Below are 21,798 nucleotides of genomic sequence, written 5' to 3' on the forward strand. Positions count from 1 at the left end.
TTTAGTTTTGTATGGTACTTGGTGTTTCCTATTGTTACTGTACTAGTATCTTGCGTTATCTAGACAACGCTGTCTCTAAGAAACTTTCAATTTAATCAGAATTTGTTTAAACCGTCAATAATGGATAAAGTCGCTACTTACTGCTTGCATGAATATAGTTGTAATTGCCACTTTCTTCAGTTTAAGATGCTGAGCGAAGCTTGCTTGAAATGGGCCGAACAAACGAACAATCTTGAATTAAATTGTTGTGGTATCTGATTAAAATAAACCTCAACCATGACTGTTGACATTTTTTATCTGTGGGAAGGGTAGAAAAGTCTCCTGCACAGCCTGGAACATGACGCGTGTCCATAAGAGAAGTTTGTTTACCTGCAGTCTTGATGATTTGGCTCCGTCAGTTCCGCCTGACAATGCACATGTTTGGATAGATGCAAATGTTAGGGGCGTGCATATAAATGATCCCCAATGCAACACTGTTGGGTTTATGTTGAGAAGCACTTTTTTTTCCGTGATGTTTTTGATTTACGAGATTTACATAAGAAGTAGGAGGCAGTGGTGTTTGAGACTCACAGTATTTGATGTCCATGTACTGAACTCTTATTATTTCACTATGGCAAGGTTAATTCAATTTTTGATTTTAGGGCACCTTTAAACTTGCAAATTGACCTATCGGTAAGCCCCTCCCCTCAAACGCAGATGAGCCAATAGCAGTTGAGCATCAGTCGCACGGGCACCGGACATCTTTAGGTTTCAGCGCCATAGGGACACATTGGAAAATCTGATGCTCTCATCAGTTTGATGGTGTTTCTGCTACAAAAATGGTAAAACGATGTTCCTGTGGTACTGTAAAACTCATTCCAGGTATCCTGAGAGGACTTTTTTTTTTACAATTACAATACAATACAATACAATACAATACAATGTTAATTTATATAGCACATTTAAAACAACCAAAGTCTACCAAAGTGCTGCACAGAGTATACAAAAACAGCAAAGTCAACAAGATTATAAACAATAAGACAATCAATAAACACATAATGTAATGGATGAAGTGCATTAAAATAAAAGATCATTGCATGGCAAGTCACAGAATATTAAATGCATGGGCGAAGTAATACGTTTTAAGAGAAGACTTAAAAATGAACAAAGTTGAGGCAGCTCGAAAATCATTTGGAAGACTATTACAATAACAGAAAAAGCATGATCACCTCTGTTTTTGAGACATGCCCTTGGAACCCGCAATAACCCAGAATCAGATGATCTAAGTGCTCTTGATTGAGTATAATGATGTAGCAAGTCAGATAGGTACTGCGGGGCCTGATTATGAAGAGAATGGTTTTTGGTTGTCATACTTTCATTAAATTACGATTAAAGTTAGTGATAGGTAACTAACTGTTCTCACGTCATGTAACGGTGTAAGTTAAATGAAAACACAAACGAGGGTCTGCATTTCAGTGCATGTCTCCACATTAAGATGGTTACATGTAAATGAATTTAATCTAACCCTGTGGTACATGAACAGTGTTGATCCTGGATGTTATCATCTGCGATCGTAATGAGGCTTCTCATATTCTTTTTTATCGTTTTTTTTTTTTTGTAAATGTTTTTTATATTTCTGTGAGTTTAAATATGTTTAAGGTTTACATTATCTGTCTTACTATAGTTGAGGGACTCCTATTTTGGTGGGTATTCTAGTTCGCGGGTATTGAAAGGGAGGGCTAGGATGCAGTTTATCAGAGTTGTTTTGCAGATACAGATTTAACGTTACAAGTTATAAACTGCACCCACGAAAAGGCACATGTTTGTTTATTGTTAGTTGTATAAGTGTTTTTGTGTAATTGGCTGTGTATGTTAAAGGTAGGGTAGGTAAGAAATTCCAAATTTGTTTAAACTTTCTTTATATATTAATAAAAAATTGTAAGTACTTTGAAAAAAAAAAAGTGTAAAAATTGTGTTTGTAGACCTCTCACGATTGTTTTAAAGACAGCTCATTATTTCCGATCACTCCACCTTCTTCCTTCTGGGCTCTTTCCAAAGCCACGCCCCCAAAATACATGAACACGCCTCACCGACGCTCGGCTGGAAGACGCGTTATTTACCTGAGACGAGCGGAGTGCATGTAGTGACATCATGTCAGGATCACATGTAATAAAACATCTTTATCAGTATGGATATAAACAAATAAGATGTCTTTTAGTACTCATTATCAAGCTAGAATACCGATACTGGTAAAGTTCAAAATATATTTTTGTTTGATTCGGTAACGAGCTAGCTATATTTATAAGGCAAAGCTAAAAACGGGTAGCATTGATACATGTTTTTCCAACAACATCAGTTATACTGTGATGATGAATTTCGTGTAAGATTCATAACAAATACAGTGTTTTGCATGTAAGAGTTTCCATGATAGAAGCATTGTTGATTAGCAGTAGCTAAAGCTAACTTAGTTCTAAAAATAAGTTCCTAGATGCGGTGTACTAGCTTTTTTAAACATTAAATTTTGCAAAATTCAACACGACAGCGATCAACTTGAGCTAAGCATATTGAGTATTTTTCATGACTCGCTAAGTGTATAACATTGTAAATTTATGCTAAGTAATGTTATGTTAGCTATATTAGGCAGCTTTGTGTGCTAGTGATACATGCTTCATGAAAACTTAAACCAAAAAAATGTATAATCAAAACGAAAGATTACCTGTCCAGCAGAGATACAGCCATCAAGGAGTCACTTTTAAGCCCCTTGAGGTCCCTCAGTTCTCGCCATCGTTGGAAAGCCACGCCGGTATTTACTCGCGTTTGATTTCTTTGTTTATCCAAGGACTTTTTGTGCATTGCCTTTTTTTTGTACTGTCTTCTTTTTTTTGCATTGTTTGCCTTCGGTGACTGTATGAATGTAATCTAGACGTACTACATCCGCCATGTTGTGGTTATCATGTGACCTATCAGCATCAGTTGCGTCCTTTCACCTCTATTCATAAATCTTCTCCCGTGGCCTCCTGGGATTGTAAAGTGTCCATCAAATGCGCATTTTTAGAATCTCATCAGATGTAGTAAGTGATCTTTTCGCCTAATGTTTTTCGAATACTATGTATTCAGTTGTACTACTCTGTTGACATACTGTTTTTTTTACATACTGTATTCAGTAGAGAAGTATTTGATTTTGAACTACAGCACCGGCATTCTTGAAATAACTTCTTTTTTTTTTTTTATCAAGAAACTTTTTCCACCATTTTGTACAGTGGAAAGGTTCCATGGACCTTCATGGAAGCATCCATGCCAACAAAGAGCCTTTGTTTTTTAAAGAGTACTGAAACTGGACTGATTTTATATTGTGTGTCCACTTGTAAACATGCCCCTGTGAAGATTCACTAATAATTTATGATTTTAAAAAAGAACTAGGTGTTTTGGTTCTCGGTGGTGTTTTGTTGGAAGCTGTGGTAAACATTTGTTGGGGTCATTTCAAAGGCTTTTATTGTGCTGAGCTGCTTTGCATTTTCAGTTTCATTTACATGCACTTCATGTAAACATTTAAGCTGATGATACACTGGGCAACTTTTTGAGCAATGTTGCCGGGCAATGTTGCTGAAAGATGTTGCTTGGGCACTTTCCCATTGAGAATAGGCAACAAATTTCTATCTGGATATCCAAAAAGAAATGTGTTGCCCATTCTCAATGGGAAAATGCCCACAGAATCATTGCTTGGCAAAATTGCCCAGCAACATTGCTCAAAAAGTTGCCCTGTCTATCGTTAGCTTTAGAGTGATGTTTAGGCTGCTTTGCTGTGAGTTGGGTTTTGGTTTAGTTTTTGTTGATGTTGTTTTGTTTAACTTCTTTTATGCTTTTAAAGTATGGTTTAGAGAGGTTAATAAATGTGAGTAAGGTGTAGTTGTGGTTCAACTGTAGGCCTTTCACCAGTGGGATGTGGTCTGCCTCAGACAGCGCTCTGTCTCTGTGTGGAGTCTGTAGGCGGGAATGAATGAACATGATCTGCCAGTTCATGATTTGGCTGCCTTCTCTTCTAGGGCACAAGAACATGTGGTTGTGTTTGTGTTATAGTAATTCGTCAGAGTTTAAAGTCATCATAACTCTTTACAAACAATTTCTTGACAATGGAATGAGCCCTGGAGGAAAATGCTTGCTTTTCTGCATTTCTCACATTTGACACATTTGGTTAATTTTTAAACATTGTGATCTGTAACCAACCACTCAATACTATATTAATAATTTTGAATGTTTCTATGCAAATAGCTGACAGACAAAACTGATGCACTTTTCAGAATTGTTTATACTTCATGATATTTGATTGAGTTGCTAGGCAACGTGGGGGAGAGGACGCTGGCGTTGTCTGTTCGCCACTTCTCCACCCACAAATTATGTTAACTGTACAGTTAGATTTAGATTTTATTTTATTTTCTTATGTTTGTGACTAGTCTAACAGTCAGAGCTACAATTGGGACTGTTGCTGATTGCTGGCAGCCACTGAGAGGACTTTGTTCGCCATTCGCTGTTTCCCACCAAATCTCTGATGTTTATGATTGAATAGTTGCGGTTGGTTCTGGTTTGGAGGACATTTCATGTTGCTCGCTGCGACTGCTCTCTCTTCTGGGTGTCGGCTGCTCACTGGTGGTCTCGGTGGTCTCCCTCGGGCTTGAGCTGCATGGTGGCTGAAGTTTGCACCGGGTTAGTGTCATCAACGTCTGGCGTGATGTTGGGATGTTCCGCTTCTCGATTGCGGCCGTGGAACGGCTTGGACTTCTGCGCCGACCCCGGTGTGTCCACAGAAGTGCCCGATAAACTTTGTTTGCCTCATGCGTGGTGCTGCGGCGATCCCCATCGTCTGAATCGTCATGAAGACCCATCATCTGGTCTTCAGCTGTCATGCCTCGACGACGTCATCAGGACACTACCTCTAGCGCTGGGAGAAATGTAATACATGGAGTGGACCACAGTGAAATGGAGCTTACAGAGACTTCCACCATCAGCTCTGTTTCTGTTCAGTTGTCTGTGTTGGTTGATTTTGTTGTTGTTGTATTATTCTATATTTTTACTTGTTATCAATTTTGATGTTGTTGTTGTTATTTGTTCCCTTTGTTGCACTTTGAGATTCTTCAGAATGAAAAGTGCATTATAAATAAAATCTATTATTACTATTATTATTATATTGTAGCTTTCCAAACCTTGTTAGCAATGTTCCAATGAGTGTATACTATCTGGCGATAATCCCAAAGGAAGCAGCCAAATGTGTCATGCAGTTAGAAAAAAAATGATGCTCCTGGCATCTCAATATGATCACTTTGTTTGGTTTCTCAGTATTTCTCGAGGCGCTCAAATAAACAGCATTGCCACAGTGTTTACACTAAACATTTCGGGGAAGTGAATTTACAAATTGCTTAATTATATTTATGATGTCTGCTCTGCTCATCAAACAGGTTTCATCATGGGATCAATTGACAATTTTTGATTTTGTCAAACAGTTGTCTTTCTTTTGAAACAAGAACACGGTTCAGAATTGAATATGCCACTTTGAATGTCTGCTTGTAGAGACAGATTTGACACCTTCACGTTTTTGTGGATATGAAAGACTTGGCAGAAAGCAAAGACCAGATGTTTTTCAGAGCTGTAGTGATTCTTGCCATTTTCAGTAGGATGTGATAAACAGTAATGTAAACAGAACTGGTCTGTGTGCCGTTACAACACTTATTGTCTGTCTGTAAGCCCACTGCATGTTTGTAAGTCATCCAGCCACATGATTGTCCTTTGCCATGTCCAGCCTATGCAAGTTGTAGTAGTGGATCAAGGTCTCTGTTAAGCTGTGGTCACTAGACTGTGAGCATTATCTACTGCAGTTTACTGTAACGCTGCAGTCCTATTGATTTAAAGCCGTCTTTTAATTCAGCTAAAGGCTCGGGTATTCTTACATTTTCGTGTGCCTGATGCGTCTTGCTAGAATTCGTGTCCGTACAGCTTTCAAAGTATACTCAACTGTGGATAAGCGCAGATGGCCGAGTTCGACACATGCGTAGTTACAATAATTGACTCTTCTGGCTGTGTTCGAAATAGCACAATTACTTAATGCTTACTTTCCAGTATACAGTGCGTACTGCCTACTATTTTTTAAAAATAATATTGTGTAAAATGGTATACAATATGCAAAAAATAATGTTTTAGATCATTATGCTACAGTGTTGTCATATGACAAACATAAAAAAATTATTCAGCACAGCTGTCCGGCTTGTTACCTTACAAACAAATGTGCTTTTTTTAATGCGCAAACCTGAGTGAAACTGTCCTATCTTTCAGCTGTCCTCACCAACGGTCTTGATTGAACCTAAAATTCTATTCTAGATTCTAGATTTTCTAGATTTTATTTTGCTAGACAAAAAATATACACTCAATGTGTGAACATGTAAATAAACTGCTTTGATTCAAATCAAAGATATAATGAATATAATATCTGAATAAAATGGACTATATTATGTTGGCTAGTTTAAAGGTTTATGTAACAATATAGCTTCTTACAGAAACACCTACAACTTTTTTTTACTGTGTAGAATACTTTAATTATACATGGGTAAAAATAAGATTTATGGCCAGGCCTACATATTAGTAAAATATAGGCCATTTATCAGCATATTTTTCAGGCTATATTTTTGTCAACATAAAGTTATTGATATGCTAATATATGATTTTATTTGTCAAGAAAATATTTTATATGACTGATTTAAACTGACCAGCATCAACATTATAATTAGAAGTTTTAGATCAAGCAGATTTGTCATCATTACAAAGACCCGTAATCGCTGCGGGAAAACTTATGGCCATGAGCGCATCGCGCTGCAAATGAACTACTATGGTATGGATACACTTTGTGCATAATCATAAACCATTACTTTTGTTTATTTTGAGACATTTTTGTCTCTAGTTAACTCAGGATATGAATGCAAAATTTTAATGATTTGTTTATATTATTAAATAGCCTAAGTGGTCTAAGGCTCTCATTAATTAATTAAGGATTCAGTTGATCGTACTATTAAACAACAATGCTTTATAGACAAAGTTAACTAAATTAATAATTTATTAAAGGTGCCCTAGAATGATTTGAAACAATATTTTGAATTGTTCTCTGATATCTAAATAGAGGGTATATTGCTTATTTAAGGTCAAAAATTGTCTATATACGGTTTTACAGGTCCATTTACAACCCTAGAAAACTGTCCCTGGGATGTAATGCTCTGTTTTGCCTTATTTGGAAGGGTCATGAATATTAATGCAGAGTTCTGCTCTGATTGGCTGTTTCACTGCACTGCTACTCAATGACAGCTAACACATCTACCATCCGTCATGGCAAGGATTTTACAATAATAGCTTCTTAACTTTGAATCATGAACTGAACTGGGTAGTGTGTAAATATGTTGTTTACAGTAACGTTACAGTTTGACAGTAGAGTACTGATTTAAAAGTGGATTTACTTAGCCAAACAAAGTAATGTAGAAGCCAATGAAAATAGTCAGTGTCATGTTTACTACTCACCCGCTGCAAAATAATCATACTTCTGTTCTCAAAAATGTATATTTATTTAACAAATTGACTAGAAGCCTTGTCAAATGACTATCATTTCAACTTAGATGGTGAAGATGATGTTAGCTACACAGATCGACTGAGCGATCTGTAAGAAACTAAACAGTAGTAGTAAACGTAGTTAACTTCTGAGTTGTGTTAATGATGAAATATAGGCTAATTTAGATTTCAATCCATCAAAAGGGATTGACATGCGTGTCTACTGTTGTATTTTATGACAACACTGGCAGTAAATAATATAAACCTTTGTCATTTGACAAACTGTTATGGGTGCTACTTGGAGTTTCCAATTGTTACTTTAGCATCTTCCATTAGATCTAGACAACACAGGGGATATTATTGTAATGTTGTCTTACTAAGAAACTTTCAATTTAATCAGAAATGGGTTTGACAGTCAAGAAGTGGATAAAATCACTGCTTACTGTTTGCAGGAATACGGTTGGAATCTGCCCTTTCTTCAGTATCAGATGCTGAGCGAATCTTGCTATATTGCCCCAGGTTAGAAAAACTCTCCGTGGTGATATGGGCCGAGCAAACAAACAACTTTGAATTAAATTGTTGCGGTATTATAATAAACATTAACCCAGACTGCTGACATTTTTTTTATCTGTGGGAAGGGTATGAAAAGTCCTCACATCCCCTGCACAGCCTGGAACATGACATTTATTTCCATGATCTGCCGTTTTCGCTATCCTCGCGTGACACTTCTTTATCTGCAGAACTCCCCTGAGAGTCCAAGTCTGCAGCCAGACCCTATTGCGCAGTTCTGCCTGACAATGAACAACAGCCTCTCATGCAAATGCTGGCGGCGTACATATTAACGATGATCCCAGCAATTGCGTCACAGTTGGCGTTATGTTGAGAATCGCTTGTTTTTCCGTGGTGTTTTTCACAAACAAGTTTTCCATGAAGGAGGAGGCAATGGAGTTTGAGACTCACTGTATGTGATGTCCATGTACTGAAATCTTGTTATTTAACAATTTCAGTTTTTCATTTTAGGGCACCTTTAACTTTTAATCAAACAGATTTGAATAGACGCTAAACTAAGGATAAGGGTGATTTGATTAAACTTGGACTTGGAAACGTGCCATAGAGATTCTAGTAAAATGTATTTAATGTTCAGAAACGAAATTAGTTTGGGGTTTACGCTAACATGTATATGTGTGCTTCTAAAAGTATTCAGTTTATAGTTGTTCTCTGCCTCTAGTTCACTCTTGCCACACTCTTCTCAAAGATGAAACATCACGTGGAGTGCATTGCATTGTGGGAAACAGTATCCCATGTAGCGTCCTTAGGTGCATACATCAGATTTCTCCAAATGTAGTATGTAATCCAGGAACTCCATGCAAATAGAAAATGCACATACAATTCAGACTATACACATTGCATACTGAAAAATATAGTAGTTTTTATTTATATGGTAGTATGTCGTAGTGTTGTCACGATACCAAAATTATGACTTTGATACGATACCAGACTAAAATATCGATATATCGATACTAAATCGATACCACAGTAAAAAAAAAAAAAAAAAAAGATAAGATGCTTAATATGACAACAGAACTTGTTATTATTCATTGTTATTTTTACAAAAAATTAATGTGGCCAGCATGTTCCTTAGGGTTGGGCATCGTTTTGATTTGAACAATTATTGATTAATTACTATTAAAATTATCTCACAAATTTTTGCTATCTCAATGTATTTTTTACAATGGGGTAATTGTGTTGCAATAGCTTACACACAGCACAAGATGCTTGATTTCGAATGGTAAATTGAATTTAAAAAGACGAGTAAACAGTAATAAAATAAGAACAAATAAACAGATTACAAACAATAGCACAAATAAATAAAATAGAATAGAAGATACAAATTAAATAGACTGCTTTATTTTTTCAGGTAGCTCTAACATTCAGATAAGAAACTGAATAAAAAATGCATAGTAATTACATTTAAAACAACATTGGATAATGTTCTTTGTAAAAAATTCAATAGCGTACAGAGGAAACTATTAAAGTTACACAAGTTGATCAGTCAAGAGCAGTTGATCGTTTGTCTTTTTGTAGTTTGAATAACAAATGAGTGCGGTGAGGTCCCTTTAAGACTAACGGACGCATGGATCCTAAACACTGTTCCTCGTACTTCCTGAACTGTTTGCCACTGTGTTTACGTTAATACTCTTCCAGATGTGCACTGATAATTCTTTGAGTGTATTTGACCAATAATAAGCTGGAAAAATAAGCGAATGTTTACACTTGTATCATGTCAGAGGCGGCTTTATTACGGTAGGCTATGTGTCTGCGCTTCAGATGTGAGCACGAAATCTGCGGGGATTAGTAGAATTAATTTATGTGCAATCCCGTGCGAAATTCAGACCGATCACACACTAACACTAACACACTGTCATGAGGAAAAAGTCCAGCAGAACGCTTGTTCGCCGTGCTCAGAGGTTAACCGGGCTGAGTGAGAATATGCCGGTGTGTGTCAACTCGCTTTCGGTCGGAGAGGAGAGCGCAGCTGGTATCGATACTGTAAAAACTGAGAATCGTATCGTTTCAGATATTCCAGTATCGATACATATCGAAATATCGATATTTTTGACAACACTAGTCGTTCCGAACAGCTTCCAAACTGATTTCAGTGTTCTTGACTTGTATTTGGTAGAAATATAGAATGCTATTCTGAATATTAACACATACAAAAAACGTGCATACTGCGCACAGTATACATACTGGATACTGCAGAAATAGTAAGAGTAGTATGATAGTATGCCATTTTTAACACAGCCTCTCTCTTTCTTGCGCATGCAATGTTGTGCGCAAACTCGAACGGCCGAAGTATACTTTTGGATTAAGAGGGGGCTCTATCTTCTATCTGTCAGTTCACCAAACTTGAACTCTGAAACACGGCAAAATGTAAAACTTCTTTGCACGTGCTTGCGTTTCCTGTCTCCAGCATTCGTGTGCATGTGAATGGAAGTCTATGGAACGAAAAATGTAGTGTGTCCTCCACTTTATTTTTAGATATCAGTAAAGTTTTTCTTCTTTCTTACATTCTTACCATTCTTACTATTACAGAAGTCTTAACTTCATAACTCATTTTTGTATGTACGACGTATACATTATATTAAAATGATTAGTTTATGTTAACTGTGTAATCAAAAAGGATAGACAGTTTATATGTAATTAAAATACATAATTTTAATACTAATAATACTACTACTACTACTTATAATAATATTAATAATAATGTGTTACATTTATATAGCCCTTTTATGGGTGCTCAAAGCACTTTACATATGAAAGAGTGATCTCTTACATATGAAAGACTAATCTTCTCAACTGCCACCAATGTGCTCTTTTACAAAATACATTCTGGGATTTTTAATGACAACAGAGAGACAGGACCTTGGTTTAACATCTCAACTTAAGTACGGATATAATCTTAAATTAAGGCCTATATAATATATTTGGAGAGTAGTAATGTAAAGTGTAGGATGCACGATGTATCTGCCACCATATTGATATCGGGCCAATAAGGGAATTTGGCTGATACATTAAATCAATGATGGATTATTTTCTCTAGCTGAGACACTTCAGAATCCGATGCACACTATTGTGGCTATGACTGATGGTTCTAAATTGCTTGAAATATGATTGGAATCACTTTGAAAAGGAAATACAGTTAAGTGCAACATGTGCAGCAGCACAAGTCTGTCATTTAGGCTATGTAACATTATAATGAAAAATGTTGTGATGTTGTGTATTATTTGTGCACCTGTGTTTTACTGTGTTGTTATGGCGAGAGAGAGAGTGTGTGTATATGATTTATCACATATAGGATGTATATGGAAGTTAATTAAAGCAGTGATCATCTTTAGATTCAGAACATGCTGCACAAACAGCAGTGCACAACATTACACCTGTGATTGGAACTTTCATATTACATTTTTATTACAACTTTATGAGAATACTATTGTAATAAAACTTTGTGAATTCTTTGGGTTTAGTTTCCACATTTCAGCGTGTTGTTATGGGAGTTACACATTCTGACAAGCACATAACTTCAATTTCAAGTTCACTTTCAATCTTTAGTTGTTGCAATATTAAATTATTTATATTGCTTGTGCTGTGTAAGTGCTTGGGACATGGCTTTTAATGGAGAGTCTTTTGTTTTTTTTTATCAGGCTCTCTTAGAAATTATATCAAAATTTGGATTCATAATTTAGATTTATCTGCCAAAATATGCTTTTGAATGGTTTCGGTTTTGGTATCTAAAAAAAAAAAAATCATATCTGTGCATCCCTAGTAGTAACATCCTCTGCAGTGTTGTGATGTTGACAGGCGAGGAAGAGCATTAACTTAAGCACGCTGCTCCAGGGAAATCCTCGGCTTCACTAAGCTGCTTGGTCCTGCTCCACAGCTGGGGTGTCATTGTTTTGATAACGCCGTACATTGAAAGGCTGGATGTGAATCTCCATGACCCCAGAGTGTGTGTTGAGAGCAAGGATCTGTGTTTATTGCCTGAAACAGTGTCAACACTGGATTTGAAGCAGCATCTTGTCTGATGAGGGAGAGAATATTTTCTGTTGTGTTTAGTTGTTTTATGGCCCATCTTTTTAAACACAATAATCTAGACTAGAGTGAGGTTATGTAAGGAGAGGCCAGCCAGTGTGGACAAAGCAATGATATATGAAACACTGTGCAAAGTGAATCGATAAAGTTTGCTTTGTTAAAATGATTCCAAGAGAAACAAAAAAATTGACATCATGAACTGCACAGATTTTTTTCCCAATCAAATGCTCAAATACTCAAATACGCGATTCAATACAAACCGCATACTGAACTCATGATACGATGCTTAATGCTTGTAGCAATATTTTAAGCCATTATTATTATTAAAATAATATTATTGTATTGTATATGTACACGTTTCCAATTAAGTAGGACCCACAGATATTCCCCCATTTGCATATATTCAACGTTATATGTAGTACTTTAAATATAGTAATGTCACTCCGTAAACATTTTCTCATGCAGTGGTACTTGTGTTTTGAAATGGGTAATTGACCCAATCTTTATTTTAATTATCATTATTATAAATCGTAACCAGCATGCCAAGAGAGATTTCTTACACAACATTTCTAAGTTCAGTACCCGTGTGCTGTGCGACAATTTTTTGTGCACACGATTAGAGTATGTGTGCTCAGAAAATTATATTTCAGTAAAAATGTTTAAAAGTTTTTCCATGATGGAGATGATAATTAAAAAATAATAATAATCAAAACAGTGAGAATATGCACTGGAGCACAATATTAAAAATCTCCGTAAAGGCAGATCGGGGAGAGCATCACACACCTGTAAACTGCTGTGCAATACAATGTAAAACTTCAGTAATATATTAATAATGGTCAAATTAATTTACAGCTTGACTGAATTACGTTCAAGTGTGAGTGAAGAGTTCACTGAGACACTTTTACAACCTTTTGGGGTTGTGTACAGTCATTTGAATTATGCTCATATATATATTATTTGTGTGTGTGTGTGTGTGTGTGTGTGTGTGTGTGTGTGTGTGTGTGTGTGTGTATGTGTGTCTAGCCTTTTACAGCCAAGCAGCACTTAGCTCAGGTTTTGTGCTCTGGCTTAAAAATGTCAGTGTGTTGGATTAAAAAGAGGATTTATGTGTAGTAGCTTATGTGTAGTAACCCATTGATATCATTAAATGAGGTCAGTCTTTGAGATTCAAATTTTGTCCTTTGGTTAGTGGGAGGAAGGAACGCCTCCTGATTTGCTTGTGCCTGATCAGAATTGATAATTTTCATTGTTTACTTTTGCCAAACAACAAAATCCACACTGTCCTCCTGCTTGGCCTCAGAAGTACACTTAAATCCATACTCATTTCCAAGAATTTCCGCCGTAGTTAAATACATATGTTATAACAACACCTCTTCTTTCTTTTTCAAATGCATTCACTGTGTCTTCCTCTTGATTAAAGGTGCAGTTCCAGAAGATTCAGCAGCTCCGTCTGTCTCAGAACCGGGCACAGTACTATGGTGGCTCGCTGCCCAACGTCAACCAGATAGGCAATGCCAGCACTGATTTCCAGGTACCCGGGTTGTCCTCCATCCACTTATCAAAGTCTACTAGCTAGTCATGTTCATTTAGGAGAAGATAATCTTCAGCCATATACTCCGCTTTTCTACCCTCAGATAAACAATGTCAAGAGATGGTAATTGCAAACCATCTCTTCATAAAACAAAGAGTGTGTTTGTCCCCACCTCTTAGTTTGCCCTCACTTCGCCTACTCCTTCAGTACACGACTATCCCCACAAGTACACTTGATACAGCAGTGTGCTCCAAGAGCCGAAGAACTGTATCTGTGTCTATTCCCTATGGAGAACAGTGTTGTATACCTTCAGATGAAAGTGCTCTTGTTGCTCCAAATAAAGCTTCTTTGAGACACCGAGCAGTGATCCCTACTTTTTGTCCGCCATGAGAAACCAAACCTAGAGAGGTAAAAGCACTTTGGAGTAGGCTGTATTCACCTGGGGGACATAAGCTAATGGTGGCACTATGAATACTTTACTTGTGTGTGTGTGTGTGTGTGTGTGTGTGTGTGTGTGTGTGTGTGTGTGTGTGTGTGTGTGTCTATATTCTGCATGCTTTATCAGTCCTTAAACATGAACACTCACACTTTCTTTTTAGGTTGTTACTATTGAGGCATTTTGAGAGTTTCAAGCATTTGTGTGAAGAATGTTAACAAAAATTGTATGTCTCCATAGGGGGCATTTCCCTCCGGTCTGGACTCTGTACGAGGGACTAGACACCATGGTCTGGTGGAGAGGGTCCATCGAGACCGCAATCGGATCAACTCACCGCACCGCAGGCCCATTGACAAGCACGGACGGCAGATATCCTTTTAAGTTCACTGGTGTAAAGGCTTTTGTAGAGGGGAATAGTGATTTATAATCCATGAGGGTCTTTATTTACGCTAGTAGATGCATCATTATTATGAGCTCAGAATGTTGTATGTGTGCGTGTGTGTCATACATGTTGACCTTTGCTCATGTGGGAAGCTTTTTTTGAGGCTTCAGGCTGCTGATGATCCTATGTATTGATATTCCCTCTCTTGCAATGTGGGTGTGAATGAGTGGGTAACTGCAATAGCCTGCTGTTTTCTCCCCACTCATGAAAAACGCTTAGAGATTTAAATATCAGTACTCTGGTGTCCTCATTAGAGGGTGATTAACAAACCTTGCCGTGGATCGTCTTGCGCAATCTGCCTCTAGTTCTGCATTCATTCATCACACAGGTTGATGAAGTCACTGACTACGCCGGCCTGGCCGGTCGGTCTTTTATCTTCCTCTGTTGTGTAGTTGATGGATTTGTTTCATTAATTTTTCAGGGGTTGTATGTAAGCTTAATCGTCAGTGGGCTCAAAAAATAATTTCGGTCTACAGATTTAGCTTAGTGCTAAAGATTAAATAAAAAATAAAAAGCTAATGCTTTCTGAGTTGCCATGCTGTTGTGAAGATGTGAAGGCATACAGAGTCTTCTTCTGATTTAATTTTTTTATTTCATCTTTGGTCTTTTAAAGGCAGATAAAAGACAGTTTTGTGGTTTGAAATCTCTAGAAACCCTACTGCTCCGTAGCCATTAAAATTAGAATAGTTTTGGGAACGGTCCACTTGCTCTGGTGTCGTGCAATACGAAAAGACAACAAAGACAGTGTGAGGGAGACAGGAAAAAAATGTGTGGCAGAGTTGAGTTACGTAAGAACTTTGAATGATGGGTTCAAAGTAATTCCACACTGCGCCACGGCCGCCCTTTCTTGTTTGAGCGGGAAAAAGGCATTTGTGATGGTGACCGCAATCATGCTAAAAACTGCAAGACCTGTTTGTCAGAACTCTGCTCTGTGAATTGAGCCACTCCCTCCCCAGAGCTGAAGATATTCCTGTGTATTCTCACAGGTTTCTTCAGAGTCTCGAGGGATTTGTTTTTTCTTCACCTCATTGTCTGTATTGTTTTGATTTTTTTTTTTTGTGCCTTAATTGCTGACACTTGTTTCTAGTTGTCTCTGAAACAATGAAAATCATTTTAATGAGTAAATCGTTTGCTGGGTTATCATCTTAAAAGCTTTTTGCTCTAGGCTCAAAACTTTCTGTTTTTTGATGTTGTGGTTGTGGTCGGTGCTTTCAGTTTGAGATTTCAGCATATGAATGAGGTGGCTTGCTAACACTCCAACCAATCAGCTGGTGTGTGGTGTGCGTTGTGGCACAATATGGCTGCCCTCACATCATCCAGGGGGATGCTGCACATTGGTGGTGGTTAAGGAGATTCCCCCCTTCTATGTAAAGAGCTTTGATTGCTTTGAGTGCCTAGAATAGCGCTATATAAATGTAACAAATTATTATTATTATTACATATTATTCTGATTAAGTTCCATTTCGGCTTGTTAGTGGTGCATCACTGTTACTACTTCTCACAACGTTAGGGATTTTAACACATCCCTGGGTGTTTAACTTTGGGGCCTAACTTATCCCTGTACTTCGGATTTTACATTTACATTTTGGTAGCTGTTTTTTTCCAGAGCAACCTAGTAATTACCTCATGCATTCCCTAGCAGTCAAACCCATGACCTTGGCGTTGGTAGTGCCGTGTTATAAATTAAAATTAAATGATCCAAAATAAATTTTGGAGCAAGTACATAACCAGTCAGTGTTCAAAACTATCTTTTTACCTTAGATCAATTCACAACGGTGAGCTTATAATAACGTGTTCTAATTTGAGTCTTTATCCACACATACACCTTAAAACATTCGATTCTTCTGCGCTGAGGAGCAGTGTCAATGCACAACCCCAAAGAAGATTACTCCTCAAATAACTGCAATTTCAGGGTTCAAACAGACATGGCAAAGAGGTAACATTTACAGAATGAATCTTTAAGAAAAGATTATTTAGTGAACTGAGACGAACAAACAATTGAAAAATATTGTTAAAAATGAACTTGCAATTTGAATAGTTTGAATTTGTATGTTCTTTTTGGAAGTGTAGTTAGTTTACATCAAGGTACAGAACAACGTCCGGCCATCTTACTTAACACCTACCCTCACAGCAGTAACGCTCTTGTGTTTGACGGAGAGACACGAATAGATAAGAACACACCTTGCTATTTATGTTAAGGGTGTGTAGACAAAAATTGTGACATCACAAATTAGCAATTTTAAATCGTGGTGTTTCAGATTTATTATTGTGTGTAAATAAGGACAAGGACAACCATAATAGTGTTGCTTATTTTATAAGCTTCTGCTTTTAAACTGTACAGTGTGTTTTTGTGGCAGTGTTGGCATGTCAGCTTATCATGAGCATTCTTCAGATCTTTGAGATTGTTTTATTTTTTATAAACATGGGCACTTGTGAGATAAATATTTGCCAATGTTTTAGGCTTTTTTGGGCTTGTTTTGTTAAATCCAGTTGTTGCTTTTTCTAGCGTTATCTGGCAACACCGTCTCTATGGACTCTAATGTATGTGGTGGACCCTAGACTACAGGGAAATAAAAGCCTGTGAGACTGTGAAAGCAACTACAGTGCAGAGAATCAGACTTTCTTGCTGTGAATTGCTTGCAGTGCTGATGGAAGTGAGAGATTCTCTGATGCATTTACAAATACGTCATTAACGTCTAATTGTTCGATTTGATTTAATGTTAATTCAGTTGTCACTACCTTGTACTTGTGATCTTGTCACTGTCTTATAATACATTATAAGGAGCATTAAAAAGCTTAAATAAATGCATTAAATACTTTTAGCATTTAAAATAAAGGCTTTAAGTAAAATATTACCAAAATTGTTTTCATTATTGAAATTAAGCTTAAATAAAATAAAATAATTCGATTAAAAGCTTACATTTTATTTCAGTTAGTTGCAAAGGCTACATTTCTAATTTCCTTTTAGGTTGAAGAACTAATTTGCTAAATCTACAACCTATTTTTAAAATTATTATAGAAAATAGATATTTTTGGTTGCTAGGCAATGTGGGGGAGAGGACGCTGGCGTTGTCTGTTCGCCGCTTCTCCACCCACAAATCATGTTACTGTACTATTAGATTTTGATTTTATTTTATTTCCTTTTTTTTGTGACGAGTCTAACTGTCAGAGCTACAATTGGGACTGTTGCTGATTGCTGGCAGCCACTGAGAGGACGTTTTTCGTCGTTTCGCCGTTTTCCAACGCTTCTCTAATGTTTATGTTTGAATTGCTGCGGTTGGTTCTGGTTTGGAGGACATTTGATGTTTCTCGCCGCGACTGCTCACTGGTGGTCTCCCTTAGGCTTAGGCTGCATGGTGGCTGAAGTTTGCACCGGGCTAGCGTCATCCGGGCTCTCGTCGTCGGCGTCCGGCATGATGTTGGGATGTTCCGCTTCTCGGCTGCGCCGCTGTTCCGTCCTGCATTGCGGCCGTGGAGCGGCTTGGACTTCTGCGCCGACCCCGGTGTGTTCACAGAAGTGCCCGGAGGGATGTTCTGCCTCCTGCATGGTGCTGCGGCGATCCCCATCGTTTGAATCGTCATGAAGATCCATCATCTGGTCTTCAGCTGTCGTGCCTCGGCGATGTCATCAGGACACTGCCGCTGGGAGAATTCTGAAACATGGAGTGGACCACAGTGTGCTGCGGAGCTAACAGAGACTTCCACCATCAGCTGTTTTCTGTTCACCATCAGCTCTGTTTCTGTTCTGTTTTCTGTGTTGGTTGATTGTTTGTAGTATTCTATATTTTTACTTGTTATTCATTTTTTGTTGTCCCCCCCCCACTTTTTGTTGCACTTTGAGATTCTTCGGAATGAAAAGTGCATTATAAATAAAATCTATTATTATTATTATTATTATTATTATTATTATTATTATATTATTAAGAAAACAAATACTAACAGAAATGACTAAAGCACAGAACAAAATTACTAAAATGTAAATGCAAAATGAAAATATATATAAAAAATTTAAACCCCAATTCAAAATATTAATGATTACTAATATATATATATATATATATGAAATACAAAAATAACACTGATAGTCCTGGAAACCACTTATAACACCCTGACATTGTGATGTTTTTTTTTTGACCATACGCAACTCAAATTTTCTTTAAAAAAAAACAAAATATTTTTACATTTTCCCTAAACTCAAAACTACACTCTACATCTAATCTAAATAAACGCAGACTCTCTAAATAAACAATCAGCCACTAGGCTTTTCTCTTAATGTATAAAGCATTTCATTTTCATGCCATTCTAATTCTGCTGAGTGAGAGAAAATGAGGGACGATTCAAAGCCCAAATTTGCTTTCGCTCCGATTTTTTCCGCTTTAGTGCAAGATGTCCCTCACAGTGTTGGCTTGTTTTGCTTACATCGATTCAACCACGTCTGCCAAGATTAGACTCTCAGTCTCGCTAGCCAACCTAACACCGTCCAACTTCCTTCTAACCCATGTAGTTGCCTTCAAGCCACATATACAATGCCAGATGCCTTGATTTGGCTTTGTCTGTGTTTCTGGAATCATGTCCTATTGGAGGGCGAGTGGTGTGGGTCGAGTGTGAAATGTCAGAGAGAAAGGTTAGCTCACCCACGCTGTCCTGGAGCTTCTGAGACGAAGGTGCTGTCACAGCCACCCTGTCTCTCCACACCGCTTCAGCAGCCATGGGCTAATTAGATCTTAGGAAGGATCCCTCGTAATCCAAGCCGCCTGGCTTATGTCATCATTGCTTCATCACCCCCCCTTCCCAGGCCGAGCATCAACAACAGTATTTGCACAATGTCACGCCAGGGATTTCATACAAATGATATGGGTTATAGCATACCGTCTTAACTATGAAGTGGCCTAAAATGGTTTTCCTGTGGCTTGGCTTTGCCTGCTCATTGGTTGGTTGTGCAGTGTTGTATCATGGTTCGGGTCACGGGGCGGGCTGGTGGTTAAAGGGTTGGCATGAAGAGCTCAGTCTCTCATTACTGCAGCAGAACTGATGGCTGGGTTTTCCAGGCCTGAGCAGATGTTGAACAGAAAAAGACTCTGTCCTGCTTTCTGTCTTGTAAATCCACCCCTCCCCCATTTGGATGTGAGAGTTTTGGCACAGATGGACATGACGAGGCAGCATTGTCAACATTGGTCTGAGTCGAAGTAACAGTGTTTACTCAAGGAGTTCTTCAGCCGGGTTATTTTCTCTCCCATAATTCTTGTAACTTTTGTTTAAGTCTTGAGTGAGTTCGGACAGCAAAAGCGAGTTTAAAGGGCTTATATTATGAGAAATCAAGTGGAAAAAAAGATTATTGTAATATGAAAACATCATGTAAGGAGCTGGTCTCACAGAACACATTTTTTCATTCCACTGTTCTGTTTTTCAATAGCCCCCATCACACAGCAATCCTGGTAAATTACTATAAAATTACAAGAATTGAATTGACTTTGTCTTCATCCGCGCACGAGGAGAAGCGCTTTAGTCTGTTCAGTTTGACAAAAAAAATTGACATCTGAGTTAAAGCATAAGCGAATGTGTTTTCACTTCTATAAACATGATGCACATAATAGTATCGAACTGCAGAGCCGCAATCCTGATCAATTGGCGCAACGGTCATAGATTGTTATCTAGCGCATATTTACATTGAAAAACTTTCAAAATTTAAAAAGGTTATTGTAAATGGAGTAAAGACTGTAACATACTCCACAAGCACAGAGAAAAAAGTTCACGCTCTGGGCTGCGAGCACATGACGTCATTGTGTTCTCGCCTCCCAGGTTTGGGAGTTCTCGCAGCTTGTTCTTGACACATCTCCTGAGCAGAACTTTTTTTCTTGCGGGTGTCCCAGAACTATTGTGGGATTGGTCAGAAATTTCAAGTGGGCGGGGTTAATGCGGAGAAACAAAGTTGTTCGGCACCTGATTTTCTCGTGAAGTATGAAATGTACTGGCAGAACGAGCTTTGCTCTTGTTCTTACCACCTCGAGAAAACGAACTAATTTCTTTGTTCTTGCAGAGTATGTTCCAAGCTTAATCATGTCATCTTCATAAGAACTTTATGATTGGCCCAAAGTCGACTTCTTATGTCAACACGTTCTGACTTTGAGATCTACAGATCTTTTTGTGAACCATTCATCTATGTATGGATCACTCTTTTTTTGACCTTGTAATATTTATCAAAATGACAACTTGAATCTTTCAGTTAAAACGACAGACTTCTCTCTGGTGACTTATGTCAGACTTCCCCAGCCATTTAGCCCGATTAAACCCCGTTCCTCCACAATCAACTGCAAGTTCACTTTCATTGTTGGTTGCAATCCAACAACCGATGGACAGAACCAAGTACCTGCTCTGTATTTTTTCAATAATCAGTTGATTATGGTCTACTTTTTACATTGCAACTTTGAACAGCAGAAACATTAAATGGATAGTTGATCTAAAAGTGAAAATGTTATCGTCACTTACACAGCATCATGTTGTTCCAAATCTGCATGACCTCATTTTTTTTCTGAACTTCATTTCAATAGTTTGGGTTTGGATGAGAACAGAGTTTTCATTTTGGGATGAACTGTCCTTTCAAAACTTTGGCAAACATTGTATTATAAATTGCTTTGTGCAGCGTATGCAAGGAGTTTAAGTCAGTTAAGTCAAGTTGCTGTGTTACCACTGGAAAACACATTTGTTGGTCTTGGAGATCCATTCTGATGCCTTGCACACTTTAAAGTATTTTCTCTTAAATTCCACTGATTTGTCAAAGATTTTTTTCAGAAGTTTTTTCGCTGGCTAACAGAGATGCTGTCTTGTTCAAATTGCAAGAAAACTTTGAAATTGTTTTTTTAAACAATGAATTTGACTTACATTTTATAGGTGCATAATTTATAGCTTATAGCACATTTTCATTTTGTGAATAAGCAACACTGTAAGGAAAACAGTTTCAAATGTCATAAGAAAAATATACATATTTCCTTCAAATGTAAAAATACCGTACATTACTAAAATCAATCAGAAATCTAAACTATACAGAGGGTGGGAAATGGACGTGAGAAAATAGATTTATGCCTTTTCGTATAAACAAGGTTTGGATCACATGTGATTTTGACATTTGCCTGTGAAAACTTTCGAGTCTTTCCTTGACAGAACTACCCTGAGAGTTCTCCATATGGAACGATGTACCTTTCTCCTCCCCCTGACAACAGCTGGAGAAGGTGAGTCTTTATT

At 37.6% G+C, this 21,798-nt stretch overlaps 1 protein-coding gene across 3 annotated transcripts in view; it reads left to right on the plus strand.

Annotated features, from left to right (window-relative positions):
• Positions 1-21,798, plus strand: part of crtc3 (CREB regulated transcription coactivator 3) — a 57,123-nt gene that overhangs the window by 4,714 nt on the left and 30,611 nt on the right. For all 3 annotated transcript variants that reach the window (XM_067437432.1, XM_067437434.1, XM_067437433.1), the window contains 3 exons: positions 13,571-13,681; positions 14,358-14,486; positions 21,724-21,785. In XM_067437432.1, the coding sequence (XP_067293533.1) occupies positions 13,571-13,681; positions 14,358-14,486; positions 21,724-21,785 (302 nt within the window). The remainder of the gene's footprint in view (positions 1-13,570; positions 13,682-14,357; positions 14,487-21,723; positions 21,786-21,798) is intronic.

The sequence above is a fragment of the Pseudorasbora parva genome, chromosome 1 (genome assembly GCF_024679245.1).
Source record: "Pseudorasbora parva isolate DD20220531a chromosome 1, ASM2467924v1, whole genome shotgun sequence".
In the NCBI taxonomy this organism is placed as follows: Eukaryota; Metazoa; Chordata; class Actinopteri; order Cypriniformes; family Gobionidae; genus Pseudorasbora; species Pseudorasbora parva.